The sequence below is a fragment of the Salvelinus alpinus genome, chromosome 14, assembly GCF_045679555.1.
Source record: "Salvelinus alpinus chromosome 14, SLU_Salpinus.1, whole genome shotgun sequence".
In the NCBI taxonomy this organism is placed as follows: Eukaryota; Metazoa; Chordata; class Actinopteri; order Salmoniformes; family Salmonidae; genus Salvelinus; species Salvelinus alpinus.
Window position 1 is genome coordinate 37,510,668 of NC_092099.1, and position 25,574 is coordinate 37,536,241.

Genomic DNA, 25,574 nt, shown 5'->3' on the forward strand with positions numbered 1-25,574 from the left:
ATAATATATTTCTAGATTCTAACCACAATGATTGGAAATATGTACAGTACATGTTGTTTAAATGTTGATGTATTTACACTTTTGTTCAAATTGTATTTACATTTTTAGATGGTTGAAATCAAATCTGAGGGCCAGAAACGTTTCCTCACTCTCAAAAATGCTCAGCTTGACCAGTGTGGTGAAGTGTCTTATCAAGCTCTGAACGCTATCACGAGTGGGGTGCTCACAGTCACAGGTAAGAAAGTGTCAAAAATCAACAATATATACTGTCATATGCTGTATGTGTTTGTAAAGTCTCTGTGATCCAAAGGAAGATCGATAATGCGTCAGTCATACTTAATCATTATTCATACCTCACAGAAATGGAAATGGACTTCACAGTCCCCTTGAAGGACGTGTCTGTACCTGAAAAGAAACAGGCTATGTTTGAGTGTACTATCACAAAGGATGTGCCTAAAGTCATGTGGTTAAAGGGGTCAGACATCCTGTCGACAGGCGATAAATATGACATTATTGATGATGGAAAGAAACATATATTGGTCATAAACAACTGTGAATTTGATGATGAGGGACAATACACTATTGAAGTCTTGGGCAAAAAGTCAACAGCCCAGTTGACTGTGGAGGGTAAGTACTGGCTGAAACAATTCTCAGTTAACTCTTCTGTTTTACATGGCGCTGAATCTTTGATCTGGCTTTGTGTTAGATATAAGCTGCTTTTAGTATGTTGTCATCTTAATTCTTTATTCATTAATTATCTTACTGGGCAACAAGACTGTTTATTGGGCAAAGACAGTAACACTGTTATGCACTCAACTAATATATTATAGGTATGAGGCTCAAATTCATAACACCACTAAAGGACCAAACTGCCAAGGAAGGTCAAACAGCTCGGTTTGAGGTTGAGCTCTCTCATGAGAAGGTACCCCTGACATGGTACAAAAATGAAATCAAACTCCATGTGAGCAGGACTGTGCTCATCCATTTTGAAGGAAAGAAACACACCTTAGAAATCAAGGAGTTGACTCTAGATGATACCTGCCAGATTAAGGCAGAGGCTAAAGGAATTCCCTCAACGGCAAACTTGACGGTGCTAGGTAACCCCTACTCTGTACCTCTTTCTTTCATTCTCTTTGTCCTCTTCATGGCTCTTTGTTCATCTCTTGTTTTCTACATTGTTCTTCTATGCTATGCAACATGGAGAGAAGGCATCATTCGAGAGTGTTATTGTTATTTGATCTACAGCAATTGATAAAACATTTTCCTGTTCCAGAGGGTGACGCATACTTCACAGTGAAGTTGCAGGATTACACCGCAGTCGAGAAGGACGAGGTCACTCTGGACTGTGAACTCAGCAAAGATGTCCCTGTGAGGTGGTACCATAATGAGACTGAAATTAAGGCCTCTAAGATGGTAACCATAAGGGCTGAGGGCAACAAAAGAATGTTGTCTATCAAGAAAGTGGAAGGAAAAGATAAGGGACAATACCTATGTGATTGTGATACGGACAAGACCATGGCAACCATTAGCATTGAAGGTAAGTCAATTAATTTTTACAATCATAAAATCTAATAGTAAATATTGCTTTTGTTTTCTTGATTAAATTAATTGCCCTCTTTTCCGTGTTCAATTGCAGCTCGTGATATCAAGGTATCTCGCCCAATGTATGGTGTTGAGCTCTTCGATGGCGAGACCGCTCGTTTTGAAGTGGAAATCTCTGAAGATGATGTCCATGGCCAGTGGAAACTGAAGGGAGAAACCCTTTCACCTTCCCCAGATATTGAAATCATTGAGGATGGTGCCAAGCACACTTTGACATTATACAACTGCAAGGTCTCCCAGACAGGAGAGGTTGGATTCACAGCTGCCAATGCTAAGTGTACAGCCAACCTGAAAGTGAAAGGTAAGATTTCTATTTCTGATCTATTTTCTCATTTCTACTCTGTATTCAAATTTTTTCACCATTGAATTAATAGAACGCCTGATATTCAATCTACTATAATATGTTGCCTATTGGTTTTATTCCAGAACTGCCACTGACCTTTATCACACCTTTGAGTGATGTGCAAGTGTATGAGAAAGATGAGGGAAGATTTGAGGTTGAGATTTCAAGACCAACCAAGACCTTCCGTTGGCTCAAGGGATCTCAGGAGTTGGAAAATGATGACAAGTTTGAGATTATCCATGAAGGAAAGATACACACTCTGGTGGTCAAATCTGCCGCATATGAGGATGAAGCTAAATACATATTTGAGGCTGAGGACAAGAGGACCACAGGAAAACTAGTTATCCAAGGTAATTACTGAGATCATTGACGTTTTGAAATAATCAAATAATAAATAAAGACAAATATTTGAGATTGTATTAATGAAATTGTGATTTTTTTGTGATAAGGTATACGCCTTGAGTTTGTCAAGCCCATCAAGGATGTCACAGTCAAGGAGCGTGAAACAGCAGAGTTCAGTATTGAACTGTCACATGACAAAATCTCTGTCGTCTGGTACAAGAACGACATCCGTCTGCACCCCAGCAAGGTTGTGCACATGTCAGACAATGGCAAGATGCACACCTTGACTTTCAAGCAGGTGTCCATTGATGACACATCCATGATCAAAGTGGAAGCCTTGGGCAAGAGCTCTGAGGCCATGCTCACTGTTCTTGGTAAGCTATTGATTGAACTGTGGTGTCATTTAGTTTGAGTCATTTAATTCACATAAAGCCTGCAGTTAAACATAACTTTACATTTCCTCATAATTTCCTCTTTGTGCTTGACAGAGGGAGAACCTTACTTTGTGACAAAACTGCAAGACTACACTGCCGTTGAGAAGGACGAAGTGATGCTGGTTTGTGAACTTAGCAAGACCTCTGCTGAGGTGAAATGGTTCAAGGACGGCCAGGAGATCATGCCTAGCAAGAATCTGATCATTAAGACCGATGGAAAGAGGCGTTTGCTGACAGTGAAGAAAGCAGAGAAGGGCAACATTGGAGAGTACACTTGCGATTGTGGTTCTGACAAAACCACAGCCAGGCTGGACATTGAGGAGCGTGACATTAAGGTTGTTCGTCCACTGTACAGCGTGGAAGTGACAGAAACTGAAATTGCCAAGTTTGAGACCGAGATCTCTGCCGATGATGTCCATGGTCACTGGAAACTCAAAGGAGAGGCCCTTCATCAGTCTCCTGTAAGTGGTATTGACTGATTTATTTGAAATATTTGATTTATTTGAAATAGCCCATGTGAACAAGACCATTTATTTGGTTGTATCATGTAGTGACTGATGTTTCTGTGATCTGTGTTTTCAGGACTGTGAGATTAAGGAGGAGGGTACAAAGCATGTCCTTATCCTATACAATGTTCGCATGGATCAGGCCGGAGGTGTCGACTTCCAGGCTGCCAATGCTAAATCCAATGCTCAGCTTAGAGTTAAAGGTGAGAATCTTATGACACAACATACAAACACACATTTTAATTTTGACTAAATATTATGGCTTTCCTCTGACAAGTAACTTTTTGTATGGCAAGTAGTACATTTTGGTAGTGCAAGTTGTACTCCACCATTTTGCTAGTTGACTGACGGCAAAAGATACTAAAGCTCAGCAAGGGAGAGCTGTTGTCCAATCAGGTGTTGTGGCTATTTTAGAAGCCTCATGCCTTATCTGGAGTGGGTGGTCAGTGATTATGATTGGTAGAGCTACAACATTCACAGTGAGAAGACACTCTAAATGCAAATAACTAGGACAGTCCATGATAACCCGATTTTACCTCGAGCCCTTAGTTGTTCTGGTGGTTTAGGGACCCAAGGAGAATATGCCTGTTAAGAATTGGGATACAAAGATGTCTGGTAAAAGAAGGACTTGTTTCTTATGAGTCAGTCAACTAACCATGTCTTCTCCTCGATCTAAAGCGCGGAGTATAGGGCTTATGCGGCCTCTCAAGGATGTTACTGTTACTGCCGGGGAGACCGCCACTTTCGACTGTGAACTTACTTATGAAGGAATCGTTGTAGAATGGTTCTTGGGAAGCACCAAGATGGAGCTAGGTGAAAGGGTAAGTACTGCAGAATTTACATTCACAACTGCTGTATAGCCATAAGCAGATATTCTTTTTGAATTGATGTATGCAAATTCAACTAATACTTTATAGTTGACTTTACAAATGTCTATTATTCAGCTCTTTATTGGCTTTCCAAATAATTTACATGACTACCTTAGTCATTACAATCACTTTAAGTAAATGTTTTACACATCTTTAGAGCAAAGTGATAGGGTAAGTACAGTACTTGCATTCACATAAACTACTGTATAATACATTACAATACTTAATAATTGACTTTGTACCTGCACATGTCGTGGAGGCAGCTTCCATTTCCTCCTTTAAAACGCAACTAAATACCTACCAAGCTAAAGACCAAGATAGCTTTACATTTGTATTTGCTTAATCTGCTTAATGTCTATGTTTTGCATTAGTAGGTCATGTTTTGATGTATTGTGATTGTTTATCTATATTTTAATGTGTTGTTCACAGTTTTTGTTTTGTTTCTACCTTAAGCGCATTGAGTGTGGAACATTTGCTCTTCAAATGATATGCTATTATAATATAAAACATATCTTCAAAACCCACCTACCTCAGTCATAATAATCACAAGTGAAATAAAATACATATTTTTGTCACCAACATATTTTATACATATAAGGACATAGACACTTCAGGTCATTGTGCAGCATTATCTGTGTCGAGATAACATTTGACTGTTCATTCCTGTGAGCGTTGCTTGAGTTATTTTTAACAGCTTCAAGAGTTGGTGAGCCACCCAAGTGTTGCACTTTTGCTGTAATATTTCATAGCTGTACGTTTAAAATGTAAAATAGGTAATTAACAACGTGTTCCATGTTTGTAATCAAGACAATTAATCAGGCTTTATCAATCTGTTTGACTGGCGTCCAGGTGGTGTACTTAAAGCTGCTTCACTCTACAGATACAGGAGAAAGACTACTGCCCTATGGGCCGTTCTGGCTCAGACAAGGCTTACATACATATTAAACTGTTTTATTTCCTCAGGTGGTCACCAGAGCAGAAGGCAGAGGACACAGCCTAACTATCAGAAATGTCAAGCTGACAGAAGCTGGGGAAGTCCGGCTCACTGCAAAGGACTTCAAGACCCAGGCCAAACTCATTGTCAGGGGTAGGTTATATTTGATAAATCATTATGGAGATTACCTGACATACCACTAGAGCTCCCTTGCTGAAACTGAGAGGTCCTTGTTATTAAACATGTTAGCACACATTTGTTTGTCTAGTTAAGCATGGCATGCAGATATTTTCAAATGGAAGAAGATCAACTACATAAGTGTGGGTACAGTTCATTTATCTACAGTGCCTTCCGAAAGTATTCACACCCCTTGATTCTTTCAGCATTTTGTCGTGTTACTGTTACGTTGGCATGAAGGATCGAGAGAAGGGTGCAGGAATGCGTAATAGTGGTTTTTATTAAGCCCAATTGACGACGTGCCGTGTAAAGGCACGGTGACAAAGAACAAACAAACATGTAACAAAAACATAGGGTTGAAACCCAAACAAAAGAGCGAGGAGTACCTCGAATAAATACACATGCGCGTATGATGATTAACACACGGGCCGAGACCCGGAATCATCTGCGCAATCCACAAGGGCACGAAAGCCCAAAACACACAGCACAGGTACTCAGACGCACCAACGGACATTGTAACAATAATCAACAAGACCATGGAAACCAAATGGCACATATATACAAATACTAATCAGTGGGGATAGGGGACAGGTGTGCGTGATGAAAGTTCCGGAGGGATCCGTGACAGTTACAGCATGAATTGAAAATGGATTAAATTGAGATGTTGTGTCACTGGCCTACACACAATACCCCATAATGTTAAAGTGGGATTATATTTTTTTCAAAATCATTATAAATTAATTAAAAATGAAAAGCTGAAATGTCTTGAGTCAATAAGTATTCAACCCCTTTGTTATGGCAAGCCTAAATAAGTTGAGGAGTAAAAATGTGCTTAACAAGTCACATAAGTTTCATGAACTCACTCTGTGTGCAATAATAGTGTTTAACATTCTTTTTTAATGACTACCTCATCTCTGTACCCCACACATACAATTTTCTGTAAGGTCCCTCACTTGACCATTGAATTTCAAACACAGATTCAATCACAAAGACCAGGGAGGTTTTCCAATGTCTCGCAAAGTATCAGGAATCAGATAGGACCCAAGTGCAGACCTTGTCGAAGTTACAATGTTTATTGCAGCAAACAGAGGCAAATGTACAAGGGGGCAGGCAGGCTCAGGGTCAGGTCAGGCAGAGGTCGGAAATCCAGATAGGGGCAGAGGTACCAGACGGCAGGCAGGCTCAGGGGCAGGCAGAGTGGTCAGGCGAGTGGGTTCAGGGTCAGAACGGGCAAGGGTCACAACCCAGGAGGACGAGAAATAGAGAGGCTGGGAAAAGACAGGAGCTGACAGGACAAAACGCTGGTAAGCTTGACAAACAAAACAAACTGGCACTAACAGACAGAAAACACAGGTATAAATACACAGGGGATAATGGGGAAGATGGGCGACACCTGGAGGGGAGTGGAGACAATCACAAGGACAGGTGAACCAGATAAGGGCGTGACGCAAAGAAGGGGACCTATTGGTAGATGGGTAAAAATAAAAAATGAGACATTGAATTACACTTTGGATGGTGTATCAATACAACCAGTCACTACAAAGATACAGGCGTCCTTCCTCACTCAGTTGCCGGAGAGGAAGGAAACCGCTCATGGATTTCACCATGAGGCCAATGGTGACTTTAAAACAGTTACAGAGTTTAATGGCTGTGATAGGAGAAAATTGAAGATGGATCAACAACATTGTAGTTACTCCACAATACTAACCTAAATGTCAGAGTGAAAAGAAGGAAGCCTGTACAGAATATAATATTCCAAAACATGCAACAAGGCACTAAAGTAAAACTGCAAAAAATGTGGCAAAGAAATACACTTTATGTCCTGAATACAAAGCGTTATGTTTGGGGCAAATCCAACACAACACATAACTGAGTACCACTCTTCATATTTTCAAGCATGGTGGTGGCTGCATCATGGTATGGGTATGCTTGTCATCAGCAAGGACTAGGGAGTTTTTCAGGATAAAAAGGAATAGAGCTAAGCACAGGCAAAATCCTAGAGGAAAACCTGGCTCAGTCCGCTTTCCAACAGACACTGGGAGACAAATTCACCTTTCAGCAGGACAATAACCTAAAACACAAGGCCAAATATACACTGGAGTTGCTTACCAAGATGACATTGAATGTTCCTGAGTGGCCTAGTTACAGTTCTGACTTAAATTGGCTTGAAAATCTATGGTAAGACTTGAAAATGGCTATCTACCAATGATCAACAACCAACTTGACAGAGTTTGAGGATTTAAAAAATAATAATAATGTGCAAATATTGTACAATCTAGATGTGCAAAGCTCTTAGAGACTTTCCCAGAAAGACTCAAAGCTGTAATCACGGCCAAATGTGTGAATACTTATGTAAATTAGATATTTCTGTATTTTATTTTCAATGCATTTGCAAAGAATTCTAAAAACATGTTTTCACTTTGTCATTACGGGGTATTGTGTGTAGATGGGTGAGAAAAACATATTTAATCCATTTTGAATTCAGTTTATAACACAACAAAATGTGGAACAAGTAAAGGGGTATGAATACTTCCTGAGGGCACTGTATATCTTTATTGCAACTAATATAATGGTCTCCTGCTTTACAGAGCCACCAGTTGAGTTTACCAAACCTCTGGAGGACCAGACAGTTGAGGAAGAGGCCACTGCTACATTGGAGTGTGAAGTCTCCAGGGAAAACGCTGAGGTCAGGTGGTTCAGAGACACACAGGAGATCCGCAAAACTAAGAAATATGACCTTATTGTTGATGGCCGAAAGAGAAGACTCATCATTCATGGCTGTACTCTAGATGACTCAAAGACATATACATGCGATGCTAAAGAATTCAAAACCTCTGCTTTCCTGAATGTTGAACGTAAGTAAAATGATGATTCAACACAAATAAATATTGCAAATGAACAGAATTCGCAAGCAGAGTTTTAGAGAGTATATAATATATATTTTTGCTTACAGCTCCACATGTTGAGTTCTCTAAGCCACTCCATGATGTTGAGGTCAAAGAAAAGGAAAATGCCAGATTTGAGTGTGAGGTGTCTCGTGAGAATGCCAAGGTAAGTGATTATGAATGAAAAAACTTTAAAATAATCAGCTCTACCTAAATGAAAACAGAGGAATCAATTAACATTGGTTTACATGCACAAGAAGTCTGATGATATATTGTTGTCTGTTCAAACAGGTCAAATGGTACAAGGACGGCAACGAGATCAGAAAGGGAAAGAAATACGAGATCATTGCCAATGGTGTCAAGCGTATCCTTGTGGTCACCAAGACAGTCTTCGATGATGAAGCAGAGTACGAATGTGACGCTAAGACCTCCAAGTCCTCTGGCATGCTGACAGTTATTGGTAAGGCTTTGTTTTCATTCTCAGTTACTACGAGATTCATATCTATACCATCAACCACAGATTTGACTGATTACAATATCTTCTCCTTGCAGAGGAAGAGGCTAAGTTTACCAAGAACCTGTCTAATGTGGAGGGAACAGAAACAGACAGTGTGAAGATGATTTGTGAAGTGTCGAAGGCCAGCGCTGAGGTCACCTGGTGGAAGGGAGACCAGGAACTACCAGAAGGAGGAAGATATGAACAGGTCACGGATGGAAGGAAGAGAATCTTCATTATTCAAGATCTCAAGATGGAGGATGCTGGAGAGTATAACTGCAGACTGCATAACGCCAAGACATCTGCAACATTAACACTGAATGGTAAAGAAATCAGATATGAGCTGTAAATTGAAAACATATACATTCTTTAAAATTATATAAATTATGTCCATATGTTTGAGTGCAGGTTAAGGTGCTGATACAAATTATATGCATCTCCACTCATCTTGCTTTTTTGGTCTTCTAGAACTGGCTGCGGAGTTCATTGCCAGGCCTCAGAGTCTTGAGGTGGTTGAGGGAGAAAAGGCTGAATTTGTCTGCTCAGTCTCTAAAGACACCTATGAAGTCAAATGGCTCAAGGGTGACAAGGAGATTGTTTCCGGAGATAAGTATGACGTTGTCTGTGATGGCAAGAGAAGAGCACTGATAGTGAAGAATTGTACACCAAATGATGAAGGAGGCTATGTCGCCTTCATTGGGACTACCAAAGCCTCAGCTGACTTGTTTGTCATTGGTGGGTACTTGTACAAATACTGCATCATTTGTTTATTGCTGTCTTCTGTATCTAATAGAAAAGGATAGTTATGCTGACACAGTTTTTTTCTCTCAACAGAGAAACTCAGAATCATCACACCCATCAAGGATACGCAAGTGAAGGAAGGACAGGAGATCATCTTCAACTGTGAGGTGAACACTGAGGGAGCTAAAGCTAAGTGGCTGAAGAATGAGGAGACCATGTTTGAGAGCAGCAAGTTTGTCATGATCCAGAAAGACAATGTGTTCTCTCTGAGGATCAAGGGTGCTCAGAAGGCAGATGAAGCAACTTATACTATTACATTGACAAATCATCGTGGTGAACATGCCAAGAGCGATGCCAATGCCAAAGTACAAGGTAAATACAGTAACTTATTTAATTTTGCTAGATACAAATACTGTAGGATGTTATTGAGGAACTGACTTGTCTATCATGTGAATTCACAGAGGAGAAGCTCAAGATTATTGAGCCTCTTGAGGACTGTGAGACACAAGAGAAGAAGACCATCAGCTTTACCTGCAAGGTGAACAGACCTGATATCACCATCAAATGGATGAAGGCTGGCCAGGAGATCACCATGAGCAAACGCATCCTGTACCGTGTGGAGAAAGATAAGCACACACTGACCATCAAGGACTGTGTCATGGACGATGAGGGTGAATACACCGCCATGGCTGGTGATGACAAGTGCACTGCTGAGCTGATCCTCAACGAAGCTCCCACTGACTTCTCCACACCACTCAAAGACCAGACCATCACTGAGTTTGAGGATGCTGAGTTTTCTTGCAAGCTGTCTAAAGAGAAGGCTGTTGTTAAATGGTACAGGAATGGTCGTGAGATCAGAGAGGGACCCAGGTACAAATTTCCCATTGATTGAATGGTTGTGTGTTGATAACGTTGAGAGTATTGAATAGAAAGGTCTGAAAAAGTTGTCTTGCTTGTGTTTTGACAGATACTCATTTGAAAAAGATGGCAGGATTTGCAAACTCAAGATCAAGAAGTGCAGACCAGACGATGAGTGTGAATATGCCTGCGGTGTGGAAGACAGGCGATCCAGGGCCCGCCTCTTTGTTGAAGGTAAGTTGTTCATTTTCTAATGCTTTCTTATACACAATCACGCTTTGGGAGATTCGTTATCCTGATGTATTATGTTGTTCTTTCTCACAGAGACCCCAGTTGAGATCGTCAGACCACCTCAGGATGTGTTTGAGCCCCCAGGCTCAGATATTGTGTTTGAGGTGGAGCTCAACAAAGACAGAGTTGAGGTCAAATGGATGAGGAACAACATGATCATCGTCCAGGGTGACAAATACCAGATGATGAGCGAGGGCAAGGTCCACAGACTCCAGGTGTGTGAGGTCAGGCCTCGTGACCAGGGAGAGTACAGAGTCGTTGCCAAGGAGAAGGATGCCAGAGCCAAGCTGGAACTGGCAGGTATGTCAGAGTCACCATCCTGAACTCTTGAACACTTCTCGGTGTAAACGGTTGTTTTGTATTCACACTTGTAATTTTCCATCACAGCTGTGCCAAAGATCAAGACTACTGATCAGAACCTGGTCACAGACGCTGGAAAGCCTTTTGTCATGGCGATCCCCTACGATGCCTATCCTCGTGCAGAGGCTGAGTGGTTCTTCAACATCGTTAGCCTGCCTGTGCAGAACATTGACACCTCCGCAGACAAGACAGAATACAGGCTGAAGAGCCCCAAGAAGACAGATCAGGGCAGGTACAAGATCGTCATCAAGAACAAACACGGACAGGGAGAGGCATTCATCAATCTGGATGTTATTGGTAAGTCTAGGACTGTCATGGTTCTACTCTTTTTGAAAATCATCTAATGGACTACAGTAGTAAGATAGTTTAGGAGGCTTGAAAAGTTGGTCATTAATGTTTTTGTGATCTCCAGATGTCCCTGGACCTGTGAAGAACCTCAAAGTGGTTGACACCGCCGATGGTGAGGTCAGCCTGGCCTGGGAAGAGCCAGAGAGTGATGGTGGCAGCAAGATCATTGCATATGTGGTGGAGAGGCGTGATATCAAGCGCAAGACATGGACCCTTGCCACTGACCGTGCTGACGCTCCAGAATACTCTGTTAGCGGTCTCCAGAGGGACAACAAGTACCTCTTCAGAGTATGTGCTCGCAACAGAGTGGGCAGTGGACCCACTGTGGAGACAGACGAAGCTGTCCAGGCCAAGAATAAGTTTGGTAAGCAATACTTGACTACTGTAGAATACAAATGCATGAATTTTCCCAATACTAACTACAACTGTACTGTGATGTCCTATGACCATTATAGCATCAAAAGCTAAACAAATAATCATCTCTCTGTTTTTACTTCAGATGTGCCAGAGGCACCTGAGGACGTTGTGGTTGGCATCGTGAACAGGTTCGGAGCCACAGTCTCCTGGGAAAAACCAAAGTCTGATGGCGGATCTGAGATCACCTCCTACATCATTGAGTTCCGTGACAGGACCTCTGTGAGCTGGGAGGTGGCTATGATCGCCAAGGCTCTGGACCGCACAGCCACTCTCACTGATGTCGTTGAGAACAAGGAATACATCTTCCGTGTCAAAGCCGAAAACAAGGCTGGCATTGGCAAGCCAAGTGCTGCCACGGATCCAGTTAAGATCATGGACCCCATTGGTGAGTCAAGATAATGTTGTTCTGACCAACTGAAAATGTTTATGTGGCATAGATAACAGTTGAACACTTTCAAATCTATTACAGAGAAACCAAGCCCACCATTGAACTTCAACTACACTGACCAGACAAAGAACTCTGTCCAGCTGACATGGGAGACCCCCGCCAGCAATGGAGGAAGCATGATCACTGGCTACATTATTCAGAAGTGTGAGGATGGAACAGACAAGTGGCTCAGATGCAATGCCAGGCTCTGTCAGGACCTTAACTACAAGGTAATTGCCACTTTCTTTTTTCAAGCAGTGAAATATGCTTGTTGCCAGTTTGTTCAATTTGTACTGTCATTTGTATTGATTCCCCTCCCTCATTACATTGTACTGATTGACTTTTGTTGTTGTCCTAGGTATCTGGACTGAAGCAGGGGATGAAGTACCACTACAGAGTGTGCGCAGAGAACGCAGCCGGAGTTTCAGATCCAGCTGATAAGCTTGGACCTCTCTTGGCAGACGATTGTCATGGTGTGTTGTTATTCAACGTTAACTTAAAACAGAGAAAATAGATACTAGAACATAATTGTTTTTTTTAAAGAAATACAAAATACAAATATGTAATGTGGATGTAAACATAATGTTGTTTTTTCATTTTAGTTGGACCTTCCATGGATCTCAGTGGATTTAAGGATGGCCTGGAGGTCATTGTTCCTCATCCACTTGTCATCCGCGTCCCTCTTCTTGGATATCCCACACCCACCGCCAAGTGGAGCTGTGGTGATAAAGAGCTCACTGCTGGTGACCGTGTGTCCATGGTTACAAGGAGCACCTACACAGAACTGACAGTGGCTCCAAGTGTGCGTCCAGACAAAGGCACATACACTCTGCACCTGGAGAATGATGTGACCAGTGCCTTTGGAGAGATTGAAGTCAATGTTATTGGTAAGTGATACACTTGTGATGAAAGAACAACTAGTCTTCATGTTACCAACTTAATTAATATGTTACAGCCCTCTCACCGTGTAGTAGTACTGGCAGTATTTGCTCATTATTTGCCATTTATGTTTAGCATCACCAAGTGCACCCAAAGACTTCAAGGTTTCCGAGGTGACAAGACACCATGTGCACCTGATGTGGGAGGCACCAGAGCATGATGGAGGAAGCCCAGTTATTGGCTACCAAATTGAAAAGAAGGAAGTGTCCCGCAAGACCTGGGTCAAGGTATATCTTATGAGTACACTTTGAATGACAAATTAGTGTTCCTATAACCATAACCGCTAAGGAATAAATGTGTCTGTATGTATATGCTCTCCATTCATCCTATCACTAACTTATATTGCGATTGCTTTTCAGGTTTGCATGGGTGTACAGGACCTGGAGTTCACTGTGGCAGATGTCATTGAAGGCAAAGAGTATTTGTTCAGTGTTACTGCTATCAACAAGTGTGGCCCAGGAGAGCCTGCCTACATTGACGAGCCAGTCAATGTGTCCTCCCCTGCCAGTGAGTACTTATCCTTCTCAGAAACTGATTACAGTAACACATTTATTTGTACACTTGAACTAAATCATACACAAGCTCTACCACGATCGGAAAATGTAAACCATGTGTTTGTTCCAAGCTGTGCCGGATCCACCTGAGAACCTGAAATGGAGAGACAAGTCAGGAAAGGGCATCTTCCTGTACTGGGAGCCACCCAAGTACGACGGCGGAGCTTCAATCAAGAGCTACGTTGTAGACAAATGCCAGCGTGGCACAGACAAGTGGGAGCCATGTGGAGACCCACTGCCTGAGCTGAAGTAAGATCCTAATCTCTATCATTGTTACTCTAAATTTGTGTTGTACACAAATTCAATCAGATTTAGATTTTTGGATAGCGGTACATTTCCTGATAGTTTAGCATTCTTTTAGAAGTATGTTTAATTTGCAATTGATCAAACCCCATGCTGAAACTTTTCAGTGACTAAATAATACTAAAACTAACAGTTGATCATGTTCTATTAACAATGAAAGGGAGAATACGTATTTTCTCAGTTTAACCAGATTGTTGGTTCCCTTTAGATTCCAGGTGACAGGTCTGATTGAGGGACAGTGGTATGCCTACCGTGTGAGGGCTGTCAACAGGCTGGGAGCAGGCAAACCCTGCAGGGCTACAGATGAGATCCTGGCTGTTGATCCTAAAGGTAATCAAATCAAATTGTATTAGTCACATGCGCCGAATACAACAGGTGTAGTAGACCTTATAGTGAAATGCTTACTTACGAGCCCATAACCAACAATGCAGTTTAAAAAAAAATACGAATATACAGATAAGAAATAAAAGTAACAAGTAATTAAAGAGCAGCAGTAAAATAACAATAGCGAGACTATATACAGGGGGTACCGGTACAGAGTCAATGTGCGGGGTACCGTTTTTTTGAGGTAATATGTACATGTGGGTAGAGTTATTAAAGTGACTATGCATAGATGATATCAACAGACAGTAGCAGCGCTGTAAAATAGGGGGAGTGGGGACAATGCAAATAGTCTGGGTAGCCATTTGATTAGGTGTTCAGGAGCCTTATGACTTGGGGGTAGAAACTGTTTAGAAGCCTCTTGGACCTAGACTTGGCGCTCCGGTAGCAGAGAGAACAGTCTATGACTAGGGTGACGGGTGTCTTTGACCATTTTTAGGGCCTTCCTCTGACACCGCCTGGTATAGAGTTCCTGGATGGCAGAGAACTTGGCCCCAATGATGTACTGGGCCATTCGCACTACCCTCTTTAGTGCCTTGCCGTCGGAGGCCGAGCAGTTGCCATACCAGGCAGTGATGCAACCCGTCAGGATGCTCTTGATGGTGCAGCTGTAGAACCTTTTGAGGATCTGAGAACCCATGCCAAATCTTTTCAGCCTCCTGAGGGGGAATAGGTTTTGTCGTGCCCTCTTCACGACTTTCTTGGTGTGCTTGGACCATGTTAGTTTGTTGGGTGATGTGGACACCAAGGAACTTGAAGCTCTCAACCAGCAGCCCCGTCGATGAGAATGGGGGTGTGCCCTGTCCTCTTTTTCCTGTAGTCCACAATCATCTCCTTTGTCTTGATTACGTTAAGGGAGAGGTTGTTATCCTGGTACCACACGGCCAGGTCTCTGACCTCCTCCCTATAGGCTGTCTCGTCATTGTCGGTGATCAGGCCTACCAGTGTTGTGTCATCAGCAAACTTAATGGTGTTGGAGTCGTGCCTGGCCGTGGGGTCATGAGTGAACAGGGAGTACAGGAGGGGGCTGATCACGAACCCCTGAGGGGCCCCTGTGTTGAGGATCAGCGTGGCGGATGTGTTGTTACCTACCCTTACCACCTGGGGGTGGCCTGTCAGGAAGTCCAGGATCCAGTTGCAGAGGGAAGTGTTTAGTCCCAGGGTCCTTAGCTTATTGATGAGCTTTGAGGGCACTATGGTGTTGAACGCTGAGCTGTAGTCAATGAATAGCATTCTCACATAGGTGTTACTTTTGTCCAGGTAGGAAAGGGCAGTGTGGAGTGCAATAGAGATTGCATCATCTGTGGATCTGTTGGAGCGGTATGCAAATTGGAGTGGGTCTAGGGTTTCTGGGATAATGGGGTTGATGTATAGGTAATGTATATAATCATGATAATAATACATAAGATTTACGTAGCTCTTTTCTGAATCCTAAAGACACGTGCCCTGAGTTAAACTCTCATTGGTTTGTTGCAGAAATGTCACTCTGTTTCCAATTGATCCCAACAGAGCCTCCAGAGATTCAACTGGACGTGAAGTTGCTGGCTGGTTTGACCGCCAGAGCCGGAACCAAGATTGAGCTTCCAGCTGATATTGTCGGAAAGCCCGAACCCAAGGTAAAATGGACCAAGGCTGACCTGGTCCTGAAGGGAGATGATCGCATCACCATCGATACCAAGACAGGAAACTCCACTTTGTCTATCGCCAAAACCGTCAGAGAAGACACATCTACCTACATCATTGAGGCAGTCAACAGCAGTGGTCGTGCTACCGCAACTGTTGATGTCAACATTCTTGGTACGATATATTTTTTACCCTAAATGTCAATGAACAAATTGAATGAAATTACAACTTTGGAACAACACATTTTTTATGTTTATAACAATATTTGAATGTCACCCAACAGATAAGCCTGGTCCTCCAGCTGCGTTTGATATCTCTGAGATCACCAACCACTCCTGCTACCTGGCCTGGAACCCTCCCAGAGACGACGGAGGTTCTGTCGTCACCAACTACATTGTGGAGCTCAGACCCTTCGACAAAGAGGAGTGGACCAAACTGTCATCCACGGTGAAACAAACCACCTTCAATGCCACAAAACTTACCCCTGAAAAGGAATACGTCTTCAGAGTACAGGCTGAGAACCAGTACGGCATCGGCGCCCCTAATGAGCATGTGCCAATCATCGCCAAATACTCCTTTGGTACGTTATCTACTATCTTACATTTATGTTGTCAATGTAATATACTTTTTACACTGTCATTCATTAAACATAGTCCTCTGTTCTATTATTGCATTATATATGTGTTGCTGTTGTCTTTTAGATCCTCCTGGTGCTCCATCCAGATTGCAGCCTTCTGATATTGCTAAGGACTCTCTGACTCTGACATGGTACGAGCCTGATGAGGATGGTGGCAGTCCTATCACTGGGTACTGGATCGAGAGGTTCGACCCAGAAAATGACAAATGGATCAGATGCAACAAGCTGCCCATCAAGGACATCACCTTTAGGTACAGTTGGCCTGTTTAGGTTCTATAATTATACTGTACTATACTATAGTTATCTATTATATTACATTTTGTGATTTTGTATGTGTATATCCACAGTCGTATAAAATATGTTAATTTCAGGGTGAAGGGCTTGCCTACCAAGAAGAAGTACAAGTTCCGTGTCTTGGCCGAGAATCTTGCAGGACCAGGAAAACCAAGCACTGAGACTGATCCAGTCATGGTCAAGGATCCAATTGGTATGTTGTGTTATATTGATCATTTAGTTATATTCTTTTCATAAATGAAAAAGATAGCTTTATCATTTAAAGAAAACAAGTATCATCAGTAAAATAAGACCTGTCATAAACCTGTCATGTTACTTGTATTCCAGATCCTCCATGGGCTCCTGGCAAACCCTTCATCAGAGAAATAGCTAAGACATCTGCCTTCCTGCAATGGACCAGGCCAGAGCACGACGGCGGTGCCAAGATCGAGGGTTACATCATTGAGTTCCTGAAGACTGGTACCGAAGCATGGATCAGAGCAGCAGAGGACGTGCCCCAGACTGAGCACTTCCTGAAGGGTTTGATGGAGAAACAGGAGTACTCATTCAGAGTCAAGGCCGTCAACTGCGCAGGAGAGAGTGAGCCCAGTGACCCTAGCGATCCTGTGGTCTGCAAGGAAAGACTCTGTAAGTCATGATGCTAACTCCGACAATTAGGCTTAGAGCAGGGATCCCCAACTGGCGGCTCGCTGGCCAAATTTGATCGTGGGTGATTTTATTTGGCCCCCCAAGCTTGATGAAAAAATAAAGTTTATAAATGTTTAATATTTTTATTGTTGGACAGAAGACTGTAAAAACACCAGCAAATCAGCTCCAAGTGATTTGAATTTTGGAAATCTGTTCCAAAGTATTCCCATGCATAATAGAGAGATATATGTGATCGTATACAAATGTAAGCAAGATTTGAAATTATTATGTTTTTGTGAAATATTATATATGTTTGGTCTTCTTGCGGTCACATTGCAGTCTGCAAATTATTTGTAATTATGTTCCGGCCCCCTGACCATCCGCTCAACAAAAAATTGTCCCTCAGCTGAATCCAGTTGATGATCCCTGGCTTTGAGACACAATACTAGTTGGATGACTATTTGGAATTGGAAATTATATGAGCTTCATTTAGCCTTTTCTATTCAACAGATCCTCCATCACCTCCTCAATGGCTTGAGGTGGCCAACATCACAAAGATCAACGCTGAGCTGAAGTGGCAAGCTCCTGACAACGACGGTGGCTCTCCAATCACCAACTACGTTGTTGAGAAGAGGGACGTCAGGCGTAAGACCTGGACTGCGGTGGACACCACTGTGAAGGAGCTGAAGTACACTGTCACTCCACTGAATGAGGGCTCTCTCTATGTGTTCCGCGTGGCTGCTGAGAACGCAGTCGGACAGAGTGATTACTGTGAACTGGAAGACTCTGTTCTAGCTAAAGATACTTTCAGTACGTTTCTATCCTGTCCCACTTCAGTCATTCTGTTGTTGATGGAGAATTAAAGTCAATGGAGTAGTTCTTACAACTTATGAACTTTGCTTTTATCTTTTTCTTTCCAGCCACTCCTGGGCCACCTTATGCCTTGACTATTGTGGAGGTGTCCAAGAGACACGTTGAACTGAAATGGGAAGCTCCAAAGAGTAATGGTGGGAGACCCATTACAAAGTAAGTGAATAACAAACTTGTAATTGTCTATATGTTTGTCATGACAGTATTTGTATTTAAGTAATTTTAAACCATTTTAAAATAATACATACCATTTGCTTTTTAGGTACGTCATTGAGAAGAAAGAGAAACTTGGAACCCGCTGGGTGAAGTCTGGAAAGACCCCTGACGCTCTGTGCACCTACAAAGTCACAGACGTGGATGAGGGCACTGAGGTTCAGTTCCAGGTCCGTGCTGAGAATGAGGCCGGTGTTGGACACCCTAGTGAACCAACAGAAGTAGTCACCATTGAGGATGCTACAAGTGAGTTGTCTGTTACATTCTCAATGTATATTCATCTTATACTGTAGAATGATTATTTAATATAACTTTGTCTTGGCATGGCAAAGGCAATCAATATTAGGAAGGAAAAGGTGCAACTCTCGCTCACACTCCACGAGACACCTCTTCTCACATTGGTAGAGCGCCTTCCACTACTTTTCAAAGGAAACCAATGTGAATAATGTGTTTTTTCTTCTTCCCAGGTCCACCATCTCCTCCTGTTGACTTGGTCATAGTTGGTGCCAGTAGAGAGTATATCAACATTACCTGGAAGGTACCATTGAAGAATGGAGGTAGCCCCATCACAGGATACCATGTTGAGCTCCGAGAGGCTAAAGCTGAGAAGTGGATGAGAATCAACACTCGCCCAGTCAAGGAGCTCAAATACAAAGCAGAGGAAAGCATCAAGCCAGAGAAACAATATGTCCTGAGAGTCCGTGCCATCAACTCTGTTGGTGTCAGCGATCCATCTGCCATTTCTGAGAAGGTCTTTGCCAAGGATCCAGACTGTAAGCATACTTACCATACCCCTAAGTGTCAAATGGAAATAAATCTTATGCCACTTATTGAAAATAAATGGGAAGTAACATATACATCTCTTTATCCCCTCTCTCAGGTATTCCTACTATGGACATGGAGGCCCTAGACATTGTGGTGGTTGAGGGTGACAAGCTGCATATCAACATCCCATACAATGCCATCCCCAAACCAGAGATGGTCTGGAGCAAAATCATCCACACAGATACTGCCATTGGCAAAAAGTTACAGAATGATGACAGACTGTCGATGACTTGTGAGCTCAACAGTGTCCACCTGGAAGTGATGAAGTGTGTGCATGATGATGCTGGAGAATACTCTGTCACTCTGGAGAATGCGATCGGAACAGCCACCAGAATCATCAACGTTAAAGTTATTGGTAAGATTCACATATAGTATTCACTTGAATTCTTCACTGTGAAAATATTTGGTGTTAAGTCAAAATATGTTTTACTTAAAATGCCGAAAACAGACTGTATAGCATATTCTGCGTTATATTCACAGGTCTGCCCGGCCAATGCAAGGACATCAATGCAGATGAGATCACTAAGAACTCCTGCAAGCTGACATGGGAGGCTCCAGAGAGTGATGGTGGTACTCCAATTCTCCACTACGTTCTGGAGCGTAGAGGGGCTTCTAATAAGACTTTCAGGCCTCTGATGTCAGGAGAAAACATCCTGACCTACCAGGTCAACGATCTCAAGCTGAACGAAGAATATCACTTCCGGGTCAAGGCTGTCAACAATGTCGGCTCTGGGCCATTCCTGGAGCTCCGCAACCCTGTCATCACTATGGAAGTGAAACGTAAGTGTTCTGGAACACTTTCCAACTTTTCACAGTTGGTTAGAATTGCTTGATAGTTTCTTCACCACCATTTTTGAAGGAGCAGGAACGCATTATATAGGAGAATGTGTTGGATGTATGAACCCTTCTCGGCTCCGTGGATTATGGATTGCAGAGATATGTATTGATGTTATTTTTCCTGTTATTTACAGAGAAACCAGATCCACCCATTGATGTTGAGGCTCATGATCCAACCGCCAACTCTATCACACTGACCTGGAAACCACCAGTGTCTGACGGTGGTTGCGCCATCACTGGCTACATCCTGGAATGCATTGAGAAGGATGGTGATAGATTCCAGAGAATCAACCCATCCCTGGTGCCTGGTTTCACCTATGTGGTGAAGGATATGAAGGAAGGCAAAGAGTATCAGTTCCGTGTTCGCGCTGAGAACGCTGCTGGAGTCAGCGAGCCGTCTCGCAGCACTCCAATGACCATGATCGCTGCTCCCGTTGGTATGGCTACCTTTTTGACATTGTTTTATTTTTGTTTGTTATTTGTTCTGTATTGTAAAATGCCTTTGGGTCCTTGAAAAGCGCTCCAAATGGACTCTGAAGGTCATTAGCGTCTGATGTACACCAATTTGAAAGATCAAGAGCTAGATTCTATCAGATCCGTGCTAGCCGACACCCGCATGTTTTGCCAGTGTCGGAGACACAACTGTGTTAGAGCTGTGAAATCCACAAGCGGATCCTTGTGCTACCTTATTGTGAAAACTGCCATTGGATGCAACGAAACCACACCCAACTTTATATCCGACAAATCCCATGCAGCCGCGTTAGAAGTTCATGCAGCCGCGTTACAAGTTCAAACACTCGAATGCGTGATGTTTTATTGTCTACACTATTGTCTACACTTCGATTAGGCTGATAGGCTATAAATCCCCCCATCCAAATGAACATGAAAACATGCATTAGCCTGTCATTATTTCTATAATCGATAGAGCTTAAACGATATTGCCGTTTTGAACTTCTAACGCAGTATAGGGATAATAAGGAAGGGAGTGGTTCGTGACACACAAGAGCAGCCGCTCACCGATTGGTCAGCTCATACCACAGCTACACCTCCAACACACTATGTGGATGTCGGCCAACGCAGTTGACGCTATATCTGATTGAATCGAGGCCAAAGTGTATGTATAATAATAACATGTGGTTTAACCCATACAAATAGAATGAATAGAACAGGCTTGGAAGCTTTAACCCTAGCAATGTTACTGGAAAAGTATTGTATTGTACACTCGTATTGTACTCGTATTGTACACTTGCAATGGCTGCCTGGTCTTGTGATGCAATAATTTCCATGGTGATTTGGAATATTCTATCAACTGATGCTTGATTGCCATGGTAATGTAGAATGTTCATTGAAATGATGCAGCTCGTGCAATGGAATGTCTTTTTTATGTCAGTTGAGTTGACTCAACAAATCACAGAACAGATTGAAGGGTACACTTCCTGCTTTTACTTCCTGGCATGGATACACTCACAATGGCTACCAGTCTATCCATTATGCCATCATTGACTTGAATGGGGACACCTGTTCTATTCAATCTATTTCTATGGTTTAGCCTTTGTGTTGTCAATTCTTTCAGAAAAACCCAAGGTGTCCCTCCATGCTCGCCTGCAGCATGGCCTGTGCATCAGGAAGGGTGAGGAGATCCGCCTGGACGCCTACATCTCTGGCGCTCCATACCCAACTGTCACCTGGCTCAGGAACAACGAAGACGTCAAGAATGTACCAGAGAAGAAGCCAGTACCGCCTATTCTGAAGAAGAAGAAGAAGGGGGGCAAGGTTGAACCTGAAGAACCTGAGGTGTTCGTAACCCCTCTTCATGAGCGTCTTTCTTATGCTGTAAAGAAGGGAGAGACCTCAATCTTGGTGCGAGACTCCATCAGAGCTGACCACGGTCACTTCTGCATCCAGGCCGAGAACTCTCATGGTGTTGCAACTGCATACTGTGACGTCAACGTCCTTGGTAAGCCAATGATCCTCATCACAAACTACTTTCAGTCATTTTTCAGAACTTTACTTACTTATTTAGTAATTTTACTCCTCCTGGAGCATAAGCCATCAACAACAGTTTCAACATTCTCTTTTCTATGATTTGTACAGATAAGCCTGGACCTCCAGTGAACTTTGTCTTTGAGGAGATCAGGGACACCTCTGTCATCTGCAAGTTCGACCCTCCTCTTGACGATGGTGGTAGTGAGATCCTGAACTACATCCTTGAAAAGAAAGACAACAAGAATGAAGATATCGGATGGATCACGGTAACTTCAACCCTCAAGGTTTGCAACTATCCTGTTACCAAACTGATTGAAGGAAAGGAGTACATCTTCCGTATTACCGCTGAGAACAAGTTTGGCTGCGGACCTTCATGTCTCTCTGAGCCAGTCGTTGCCAAGAACCAATTCGGTAAATATCTACAATTACATTTCTGTTTTTCCTTTACTATCAGTTATAAACGTTTGTTGAAATGTGTATTTTCCCCTTACTATCACTGGTAAAAGTGTTTGTTTTTGTCATTAACTGCCAATTACAACATTCTACTTTTCCCCTTCTATTCTTTCAAGATCCACCCGATGCTCCAAACACACCCAGAATTGGAGAGGTGACTGCCAACAGTGTGTTCATCTCCTGGCATGAGCCCAAGGACAACGGTAGTCCCATCCTGGGCTACTGGATCGAGAGGAAGGAAATGAACAGCAAACACTGGACTAGGGTGAACCGCTTCCTGCTCAATTCCCTCTCTGTGAAGATTGAGGGTCTTATGGAAGGCCTGGTATACATATTCAGAGTCTGTGCTGAGAATCTGGCTGGCCCCGGACCCTTCAGTGTCCCAACTGATCCCCAGATTGCTATGGATCCAATCTGTAAGTTTATCTGAGAATAGATACCAACACTACAATCTATTGTGGAATCCTACGTTTTTTATTTTTTATTACTTAGTCAAACATTGATGTCAATGGGAGCTTACGTGAAAATTTGATATAAGTGGAAGTTAGGATTCACCCCTATATGCCTTAGTTGACACACTATCATCAATATTATAAGCATTGACTCAAGTTATCTCTTTCTGCCTCTACAGTGCCACCTGGCCCACCCACTCCAAGAGTTATTGATACCTCTGCGACAACAGTTGATATTGCCTGGGTTCCCCCCCTGTACAATGGAGGAGGAGATATACTTGGCTACCATGTTGAGAGTGTTCTGGCTGGAGAGAAGGAATGGAAACGTAGTACAGAGTTCAGATGCAAGGAGCTGAAGTATACAGTGACTGGGCTGACGGAGGGCGCTGACTATTACATCCGGGTTATTGCTGTCAATGACGCCGGACCGGGAGCACCTGGCATGACTGAACCAGTCACTGTGAAGGAGCCTCAAGGTATCTATCTATCAATCAATCAATCAAACAATCAAATGTATTTATAAAGCCCTTTTTATATCAGCAGTTGTCACATAGTGCTTTACAATAACCTGGCGTTGACCCCAGAGAACAAGCCAGTTAACTCATATAGTGAAATCATTCAGCTTCACCATTTAGCTCAACCAGTCAGCTCATATAATGCAAATATGTCACCGAGCTAATGATATCATACTACCATATAATATTTATATATTTTTTTATTGGCCTAGAGTGTACTCATGAAACAAACATTTCTATGTCTATGTCCCCAGAGCCCCCAGTGGTTGACTTTGATGCCTCTGTGAAGAACGGAGTCATCATCAAAGCCGGCGAGGCTCTGAGACTGCCAGCGTTCGCCATCGGCAGACCACAACCAGAAGTGAAATGGATGAAGGATGAGGCTGAAACTGACAAAGAGCATGTTGTGATCGAAACAGAAGGAAAGAACAGCCTTCTGTTCATCAAGTACGCCAAGAGAACTGATCACGGAAAGTACCAGATCTCTGGAACCAACAGCAGTGGAACCAAGTCTGCTGTCACTAGAGTTGACGTCATGGGTAAGTGTGCAAGCAATCAATTGCTCACATAGAGCATCTCAGAGGAGAAGTGCTGATCTAGGATCATGTCTCCAATGTCTATATAATCTTGTTCATTATAATCTAAAAGGCTAAACTGATCCTAGATCGGCACTACTATTCTGAGACGCTTTATGAATACAGGCCATAGTTCTCCTATCTTGAGTTTTCTCATCCTCTTAATTTTTTACCCTTTTGTGTGGTTGTAACTAGATGTCCCTGGGCCTGTGGTTAATCTGAAGACTACTCATGTCACCAAGAAGAACATCAGCTTGAGCTGGGCAGATCCTCTAGATAACGGTGGCAGCGATGTCATCGGCTACGTAGTGGAGAAAAAGGATGCAAAAATGAAGCTATTCAGACAACCTATCGAGACTGCTTCATGCAAGTGTGACATTCAGGGTTTGCTTTCAGAGGAAGAGTACGATTTCCGTGTTTTTGCAAGGAACAAGTACGGTGATGGCGCCCCAACGGACATTGGGCCTATTCTGGCTTCGGATCCCAAAGGTATGACGAGTGAAGAAAATGGCGTTATTGGAGAAAAAAAAGCTAATTCAAAGATGTTAGAATCTTATCTGGTTCTAAGATGCATTACATTGTTTGTGGAGAATCTACGATCACAATGTGCTGGAGTGTCTTTCTTTCTATTTACAGATTTTAATATCTGAAAATGATTCTGAAATTGAACTCCTTTCTTTCAGCTGTTCCATCTCCACCATTGAAACTGCACTACACCGAGAGGTGGACGACTGCTATTGCTCTTGCTTGGGAGCCACCTCGCAGCGATGGAGGTAGCCCAATCACGGGTTACTATGTTGAGAAGATGAGAGCAGATGGAACTGAGTTTGACGTGGCCAATCGCAAGCTCTGCAAAGACTTACACATCAAATTGGAGAACCTATCAGAGAACCACGTGTATCAGTTCCGTGTGTTTGCCGTGACTGAGGTGGGAGAGGGCGAACGCTCCAAACCAATCAGTGCTAACATACAGGATGATGAAAGTAAGTAATGTTACACTCTTCTATAAACCTTACCATAAACAATATATTTGTCTTGGATAATAAAGCAACAACAGTAAACTGCTTTTTTTGTATTCATCTTAACGAAATGCCTTGTGTGGTCTGTTATCATAGTTCCCCCCGAAATCTCAATCTTGGAGCATTTCAAGAGAGATACAATCATTGTGAGGAAGGGAGCGGCTATTGAGATCCCTGCTGAGGTGGTGGGTCTGCCAATGCCAGAGGTTCAGTGGTCTAAGGATGACGTCGTCATCCCCATGGCTACTGAGACACTGCTGATGGAGTTCGAGGAGGTGGCCCGCACCAAGTGCACCACCAAGATCAGCATCCCTGAGACTATCAGAGGAGACAAGGGAGACTACAAACTGGCTGCCACCAACTGCCATGGCAAAGCACACCGCATCATCCATGTGGAGGTTCTAGGTAAACATTTTCAGCAATCATTAACATTTTCAGCAA

At 42.8% G+C, this 25,574-nt stretch overlaps 1 protein-coding gene across 1 annotated transcript in view; it reads left to right on the forward strand.

The window, feature by feature from the left end:
* ttn.1 (titin, tandem duplicate 1) overlaps positions 1 to 25,574 on the forward strand; it is a 171,663-nt gene that overhangs the window by 63,880 nt on the left and 82,209 nt on the right. The window contains exons 75-124 of the mRNA XM_071341458.1: positions 109 to 235; positions 361 to 627; positions 831 to 1,097; positions 1,274 to 1,537; positions 1,637 to 1,903; positions 2,029 to 2,295; positions 2,395 to 2,661; positions 2,776 to 3,182; positions 3,304 to 3,430; positions 3,906 to 4,048; positions 5,060 to 5,183; positions 7,796 to 8,062; positions 8,161 to 8,258; positions 8,384 to 8,552; positions 8,645 to 8,911; positions 9,057 to 9,323; positions 9,423 to 9,701; positions 9,791 to 10,199; positions 10,297 to 10,421; positions 10,512 to 10,778; positions 10,866 to 11,135; positions 11,251 to 11,550; positions 11,686 to 11,988; positions 12,073 to 12,260; positions 12,389 to 12,503; positions 12,633 to 12,917; positions 13,045 to 13,196; positions 13,329 to 13,476; positions 13,595 to 13,772; positions 14,035 to 14,156; positions 15,717 to 16,004; positions 16,114 to 16,410; positions 16,532 to 16,718; positions 16,839 to 16,954; positions 17,089 to 17,388; positions 17,899 to 18,198; positions 18,309 to 18,414; positions 18,521 to 18,717; positions 18,939 to 19,244; positions 19,352 to 19,651; positions 19,777 to 20,076; positions 20,268 to 20,570; positions 21,707 to 22,090; positions 22,228 to 22,530; positions 22,689 to 22,988; positions 23,204 to 23,500; positions 23,794 to 24,078; positions 24,310 to 24,603; positions 24,798 to 25,097; positions 25,230 to 25,538. Of these exons, the coding sequence (XP_071197559.1) occupies positions 109 to 235; positions 361 to 627; positions 831 to 1,097; positions 1,274 to 1,537; positions 1,637 to 1,903; positions 2,029 to 2,295; positions 2,395 to 2,661; positions 2,776 to 3,182; positions 3,304 to 3,430; positions 3,906 to 4,048; positions 5,060 to 5,183; positions 7,796 to 8,062; positions 8,161 to 8,258; positions 8,384 to 8,552; positions 8,645 to 8,911; positions 9,057 to 9,323; positions 9,423 to 9,701; positions 9,791 to 10,199; positions 10,297 to 10,421; positions 10,512 to 10,778; positions 10,866 to 11,135; positions 11,251 to 11,550; positions 11,686 to 11,988; positions 12,073 to 12,260; positions 12,389 to 12,503; positions 12,633 to 12,917; positions 13,045 to 13,196; positions 13,329 to 13,476; positions 13,595 to 13,772; positions 14,035 to 14,156; positions 15,717 to 16,004; positions 16,114 to 16,410; positions 16,532 to 16,718; positions 16,839 to 16,954; positions 17,089 to 17,388; positions 17,899 to 18,198; positions 18,309 to 18,414; positions 18,521 to 18,717; positions 18,939 to 19,244; positions 19,352 to 19,651; positions 19,777 to 20,076; positions 20,268 to 20,570; positions 21,707 to 22,090; positions 22,228 to 22,530; positions 22,689 to 22,988; positions 23,204 to 23,500; positions 23,794 to 24,078; positions 24,310 to 24,603; positions 24,798 to 25,097; positions 25,230 to 25,538 (12,208 nt within the window). The remainder of the gene's footprint in view (positions 1 to 108; positions 236 to 360; positions 628 to 830; positions 1,098 to 1,273; positions 1,538 to 1,636; positions 1,904 to 2,028; positions 2,296 to 2,394; positions 2,662 to 2,775; positions 3,183 to 3,303; positions 3,431 to 3,905; positions 4,049 to 5,059; positions 5,184 to 7,795; positions 8,063 to 8,160; positions 8,259 to 8,383; positions 8,553 to 8,644; positions 8,912 to 9,056; positions 9,324 to 9,422; positions 9,702 to 9,790; positions 10,200 to 10,296; positions 10,422 to 10,511; positions 10,779 to 10,865; positions 11,136 to 11,250; positions 11,551 to 11,685; positions 11,989 to 12,072; positions 12,261 to 12,388; positions 12,504 to 12,632; positions 12,918 to 13,044; positions 13,197 to 13,328; positions 13,477 to 13,594; positions 13,773 to 14,034; positions 14,157 to 15,716; positions 16,005 to 16,113; positions 16,411 to 16,531; positions 16,719 to 16,838; positions 16,955 to 17,088; positions 17,389 to 17,898; positions 18,199 to 18,308; positions 18,415 to 18,520; positions 18,718 to 18,938; positions 19,245 to 19,351; positions 19,652 to 19,776; positions 20,077 to 20,267; positions 20,571 to 21,706; positions 22,091 to 22,227; positions 22,531 to 22,688; positions 22,989 to 23,203; positions 23,501 to 23,793; positions 24,079 to 24,309; positions 24,604 to 24,797; positions 25,098 to 25,229; positions 25,539 to 25,574) is intronic.